The sequence below is a fragment of the Zerene cesonia genome, unplaced genomic scaffold (genome assembly GCF_012273895.1).
Source record: "Zerene cesonia ecotype Mississippi unplaced genomic scaffold, Zerene_cesonia_1.1 Zces_u003, whole genome shotgun sequence".
Lineage (NCBI taxonomy): Eukaryota > Metazoa > Arthropoda > Insecta > Lepidoptera > Pieridae > Zerene > Zerene cesonia.
Window position 1 is genome coordinate 2928981 of NW_024045133.1, and position 7150 is coordinate 2936130.

The 7150-nt window shown below is 40.2% G+C and overlaps 1 protein-coding gene across 1 annotated transcript in view; it reads right to left on the reverse strand.

The window, feature by feature from the left end:
• Positions 1-7150, reverse strand: part of LOC119838478 (segmentation protein cap'n'collar-like) — an 87849-nt gene that overhangs the window by 8112 nt on the left and 72587 nt on the right. Inside the window, exons 11-13 of the mRNA XM_038364425.1 lie at positions 944-1021; positions 479-593; positions 72-79 (exon numbers count right to left, since the gene is read on the reverse strand). Of these exons, the coding sequence (XP_038220353.1) occupies positions 72-79; positions 479-593; positions 944-1021 (201 nt within the window). The remainder of the gene's footprint in view (positions 1-71; positions 80-478; positions 594-943; positions 1022-7150) is intronic.

The following is a 7150-nucleotide window of genomic DNA, read 5'->3' on the forward strand; positions in this document are numbered from 1 at the left end:
GTCCTAGGTTCGATTCCCAGGGAGGACTCACCAAAAAAACTCTCTGTCCGACAGGACACAGAAGGCTGATCACTTACTTCTCCATAAAGAACTATGAAACAGATGTTTATCATCTGCCCCATATCCCACTTGGGGACACGGGACCTCACTTATCATCTAATTTCATAAATTTAACATCCAGTACGCAACTACTCCTACAACCCCATCCCATCCGAAGCGCATCACACGAATTTGCCAAAAAAGAAAAATGAAATAGTTTTATAGCATTGAAATGAGAATTAATAAATGAGAACTTTTTTAAAGACTAGACAAAATATGGTCATTAGGCGGGATTCGAACCCGCGTCGTTTTGCCAAACCATAGCAACGCCTAGCCTCTCGGCCACCCGTGTTCCTGCCACAGTAATCGAATTTCTTCTACTCTTTCGCTTTCATGTGAACACTTTTTTTCTTCAATTGTTATGTCCGTCCCAACTCACCTATGATACTCCTGCGCCGAATCGCTGCCGTCGCACCATTCACCGTCCGACAGGGAGGGCACACGCTCAGAGCCCATAGACGATACGGCACTGTCGGATGCCGAGTCCCGCTCGGCTGAAAAGGAAAAAAAAGGGAAAAATAGATCACAAAAAATCTTAAGAAATTCAAAAAAAAAGATAAGCAAAAGCCGGCCTTATCGCTAGGAAGCGATCTCTACCAGGCAACCCCTAAAAAAGAACGAAATAACTAAGCGTCGGTGAGTAAAAACAATACAATTAAGAACTCGTGAGTATATCAAAATAAAATATTAAAATACCCTTTAATTTACTAAAAAACAAACAAACACAATAAATCACTAAAATATATCCGTTTAAAGTGGGTCAAAATCTAAAGGAGCCTGTTAAATACAAACATACAGGTGAAGCTAATAAAATCGCGTCAAAATCTGATAATAATTTACTCACCAGTTGTGATCGGCATATGCGGGTGGTTCTGCGGCACGTGCGCCGATGCGCCATCTAGCATGCGCATGGTGTACATGCCTGAAAAATGACAACAGGTTTAGCATATGCGAGAGTACAACGAAATGCGTATAATATGCATAAAGCGTTTTCATGTGACTCATTTGATGATATGTAACAAATGCATGCTATGCAACCGAGCATATGCGCATGAGAAACTCTCATTAAGAGTCTTAAGAGCATACAAAGAGATCAAAAGTTCAACGCTCGCTGGAAATGTCGAGAGAATATATATTATTGGTCATAAATCATTAAAACACGTAATAAAATTGTATCCATACGCACGTGGAAAATATAATTATACTAGCTGCGCCCGCGGTTTCACTCGCGTAAGTCCATATCCAGTAAGAATATCGGGATAAAAAGTTGCCCATATGTTATTCCAGTTGTCCAGCTGTCCTCGTACCAAATTGAATTGTAATCGGTTCAGGAGTTTTTGCGTGAAAGAGCAACAAACACACACACACATCCTTACCAACTTTCGCATTTATAATATTTGTAAGATAGTAGGAAGTAGGATTGCTTATTAGCCTTCCCTGAATTAGACCAGATCTAATTTGTGCCTCATGGGAGGCACCAGCTCTCAAATAAAAAGAGAATCATCAAAATCGGTTGAACCAGTGAAAGGTTATGAGCTATCAAACACAACTACAATACAATCGAACCGAGAACCCTCCGAAGAACTACCCTTAGAATTATAATACGTAAGTTATGGCTGGCCTGGCATCGCCCTTGTGAGTCTCACGATGGACTCATTGGAAATGAAATATTATTTTTGAGACGGATACTCAATTTATCGACAAAGCCTAGGCTATATAACATCCACTATAGTCTAAAAGGCTGTAGTTTCTATTACACCAGTTGTCTGTAGCTTCACAATCGGCCGAAATAAGTTTTCATGGTACAAAGTTTCATGCCATTGGAGTTGGGATATATCAAAATCATTTATTAGCTGATGACTGCATTATAGTAGCTACTTGCATGCCAAATTTCAACCCGATCTGTCTAGTAGTTCGGGCTGTGAGTTGATAGATTGGGCAGCCACCTTGCTTTATATGAAGGTTTCCTTCCTTCCTCACGCTTCCCAGTCCATTCCATCTTTCCAGTCGTCCATCCTTTCCACATCTGTCACTAAAACTGGGCAGCACATAGGGGCACTATCTTTTTAAATGTTCACGGGCGGTGGTGATCGCTTACCATCAGGCGAACCACCAGCTCAGTTGCCCGCTTTTACATGTAAAAAGGTATCATCTCTCTAATACCAACAGAAACTATTGCGTTCGCTGCGAAAACGTTCGTGTTATATACAGATATAATGTTTTATTGCTAACGCCTCCTTGGTACAGTGGTTAATATGTGAGCGTAGAACCGAGGGGTTGGATTCGATTCCTGGTGGGGACTCGCAAAATTTCTCGCTCTGACAGGACACAGAAGACTGATCACCTATTTGTCCATAAAGATCAGTGAAACAGATGTATAACATCTGCCCCATATCCCAGTAGAGGGACACGGGACTTCACTATATGTTTTATTGCTAAATCAAGGTGCATCATTTTCTTAGCTAAGGTTTTTTTCTCCCAGCCGTTTCCGTATACTCTTATCAAAATCATCATACGTCTAATAGTTATCACATTAGTCTTATACTTTAAATTTATATTGTGTAATGTTGCTCCATCCTTATCTGCGCCAAAATAAACTATCTCCGTCTCTTTCCTTCCGTAATTACAGAAAACGCCTTCCGTCCTTGTCACAAGTACAAGTCGCTTATCAGTGAATTAATGTGTTCCACCGTATGTGACAGAATTCTCAATTTGATAGCAGTATCGCCGAGTCATCTTGCACAAACTGGATATGTAACTCAAACGCGAACTTATCATCAGGTGGCGATGTTCGTGTGCCGCCGAATGATAAAACTGTTTCTAGAATGGATAATTTTACAAATATTTATGATTAATCCGATCATGACCGATATGAGAAATTGGAAAAAAAAAAACGGTATGTTTAGTTAAATTTTCATTTTTGACGCGAATTCCTCAAGATTACCCCTTTACTCCCTTTACCTAGTGCTTTACTACGACTATCACAAGCCCAACAGAAGAAGACTTAGCGACATCTTTCCCTTTCCTTTCTTCTTTTCACATCTGCCCCCAACTCAATGCCAGGTGCATCTCCTGTCCATTCTCTCTCAATTCTATCAGGGTTATATGCAATTGTAAAATACACGCGAATAGAAGAAATGCTCACCGCCCATATTTGGAAGTCCCGAATCCCACTCGGCACCGGGGCGCACGGAAACGTGCAAATGATCAGACAGACAATACATTACAGTGAGCGTTCAAAATTCTTACGCTATCTGAATGATCACAATCAGGGTTTTCGATTATGGCGCGTCATGGCCGCGTGGACTGCTTGTTCTATAGACTTTGCGGTCACTTATAGGTCAGTTTTGGTCATATTATGACGCATTGGCTCACTTCAGGGCACATTTGGTGATATTGGGCTTTGGGTCTTAGGATATACTAGCTGCGCCCCGCGGTTGCACCCGCGTAAGTCCGTATCCCGTAGGAATAACGGGATAAAAAGTTGCCTATATGTTATTCCACTTGTCCAACTGTCTACGCACCAAATATCATTGCAATCGGTTGAGTAGTTTTTGCGTGAAAGAGCAACAAACACATACACATCCTTACAAACTTTCGCATTTATAATATTAGTAGGATATAGTAGGATTATTTCACCGTCGGATATACGCGTGATCCCCGAATTCTATAAACTAAACGTGTACCGTGGGCGAAGCCAAGGCGCACCGCTAGCGTGTCAACGTGCGTGCATTTATTTACAATAGGCGCGCACTAAGCATTACGTAAACGACAATACAATAAAATAAACGATCATGTACATACAACATTTAAACGCTTATCTTAATTCCATTAAGATAATTTTTTCTTACGGTCATGACATGCGAAAACTTGAGGCAATACGATAAATCATTTATAAATACGATTGTAAAGATAGCGTTGACAGTAATATCGACTTCTAGGAAGTACTCCACTTGGCGATGGTTCGCTGGTCGATGCAGGTGGAACTGGATATTTCAATCATTGGATATGTGGGGTGGCTTAGGATGTGTCAGTGTCCAGCAATGGGCAAACGAACTATGATGCAGCTGGTGATGATGATAGTGGAGGAGACGACGGTGATGACGGTGATGATTGAGACGGTGGTGGTAATGAAGCTTGTGGTGATGATAGTTCATCATATTTAGTTAATAGTGTTTCTGTAACGCTTGACAGCAGATAACGTGGTCAGGCGGCACAATGTGTGTTGAGCGAGCCCGCGTTACGTGCAATAGAAGAGAGAGAGAGAGAGAAAGTGAAAGAAATGCACATAAACATTAATTATCGCTATTAACACGAGCGAAGTCACGGCGCTCGACTAGGCGAAACAATAAAAATAAATATCACGCAGAATTGTCCAGATAACGTGATGACAAAACAAAAAAAGAACACTGATAAGGATTAATTTATAGATAGCGTATAATTTCGTAACAATATATAATCATTGTTGAACGTGAGCCGAGCACGCTTCGGCACGAATCGAGCCGGCTCGGTGAAGGTACCACACCCCCAGAGACGGTCAGCGTAAGTGTTTAGAACGCGAATGCTATTTCGTGCGATGAGTGGATAACCAGGATAAAGTTCTTTTAGCCTTCGTTCTCCTTTCCTTATCCTCATAAATTTTAAGTTAGCAATCTATTTGCAGGGGTTTAAGCCTGTCCCTTGACGATACTGGTCGTTTACCAGCAAGCGCCGCCAGCCCCTCTGCCAACTCTGTTAGTCTATATATGGCCTTTTCCAAAGATCTTCCTATGGCTGCGTTAATTTTTGTTAATTTATATTACAACTAGCTGACCCGGCAAACGCTGTTCTGCCTTACTCTTATCGTTTAGGGGTATGAAAAATAGATGTTGGCCGATTCTCAGACCTACCCAATATGCTTACCAAATTTCAGAGGAATCGGTCAAGCCGTTTCGGAGGAGTATGGCAACGAAAACTGTGACACGAGAATTTTATATATATAGATTAGCCTAATCCTATCCTACTAATATTAAAAATGCGAAAGTTTGTGAGGATGGATGTATGTGCATGTGTATGTATGTTACTCTTTCACGCAAAACCTAAAGAACCGATTGCAATAAAATTTGACACGTAGACAGCTGGACAACTGGAATAACACACAGGCAATTTTTTATCCTGATATTCCAACGGGATACGGACTTACGCGGGTGAAACCGCGGGGCGCAGCTAGTTATTAATATTAAATTAAAAAAGCGACGCGTTTTACGACGCTACGGAGCGATTTCACGACGTGGTATTTGCGTCTGGAGATAGTCAGGAGGCCAGAGAGTGACATGGGCTGCTTTTAACCGCGGTGAAACATTTATTTTCCATGGGATAATCGAACTAGATTAGGCAGACGAAGCCGCGGGCGGAAGCCTAGCATAGTAATTACAATTATTAGTGATTACGTCTAGAGAAAGTGAATTAATCAATAATTTACAATCATTTATGAGTTTGTGAAAGTTTCATCAATTTCAGTACTATTAAATATTTATGGCATTTCGATGTACCTTCTAACATTATGAACGCGAAAGTAACTCCGTCTGTCCCTTCTTCACGCCTAAACCGCTGAACCGATTCGGATGAAATTTTGTAGCAGAATAGACCTGAGTAAGGACATTGGATAGGTTTATCCCGGACACCCCACAACGCCTGCGTAGCGCCATTTTAATATCTAAGCTAGATACATCTAAAGTGTGCATATGCAAAATTCCGTGTATCCGTCGTCTCTCTCTAAACACAGTCCTTCTCTCTCAGACATTAGCGAGCAAATTTCCCTAACAATGAAACTTCTATCTAACATCTGTAATGTTATAAAAATACAAATCCATCATCAAACATCAAACTCTAGTACCATGATATCTTCATCTTGATGACGAATGAATAATTATGTAAGACTGACTTTTAACCGCGACTTTGCGTGATTAAAGCAAGTAATAAATTACCCTACATTTTATTTACTTTTTTATTTTTTTTATTTAAGAACCTTTAAAATCCGAAACTGTTTGATGCGTTATATAATAGTAAATTAATAGTTACTGTTCTGTCAATTTGACTTTTCACGCGTCCGCCATTTTGAAAACTGCCGCCATTATATTTTCATTTAAAAAAAAACGCCTTATATTGAAAAAATATTTATACGATGGACAATAAGACACGAATGAGAAACATTCAAATGATAGACAATATAGAATTTAATACACGAAAAAAAACTCACCGTCATAATATTTATAATACGAAAGATATTCGCTTGGGTCATGAAACATGACTGTAGTGTAATATGGCGGTAAACTATAATAAGCCGGATACGGGTAGTGTATAACTGATAGATTCATTTTTAATCCGCTATTATCTGTGCAATCTTTATATTTTATCTGTATCTGATTATGCGATTATTATTTAAATACACCCTGTTATTGGTGTTTATGTGTATTTATGTTATTGTCGATACTTTTTTTTCTAGATAACGGCGGGCAATTCCGACCAATCGTCATTCAGACCAAGCGGGATTCGCGTTCGGAATTCGAACGCCGTTCAAATTCGAATCTCGTTCGAAACGCTCGGAATTTTCCCGCCCGTTACCACAGATCATAAACACAATGGTACGCTTGATCGTACTTAATGCGTGTTCAAACAGCGACGATCTTTGTTTTAGCTTAGCTTATCGCATCAAAATAGATTTCTCGGCAAGTGCGTCACACCGCTTCACTTCTTATACTTGTAGTCTCTGAATTTGAATGACCACAGACAATAGTTGTACGTTTTCAAAACGAACACGGGTACTTTTATCAGCGACTCGCTGGTCGTCCTCACCCTCCTGAGAGCGCAGCAATAGACACACATACAGACACAGTTATATTCGTTGTGCACCTTTCTGCACGTCATCAGGGTGCGCATAAAGAATGGCATATGTAGGCTTTTTACGCGACGAACGAGAAAAAACGAAAAAGAAAAAGAAAAAAAAAATCGAATGCACAGTCGAATCGACAGAATTCCAAATTCAAAAACGTCCACAACACGATAGATAGTC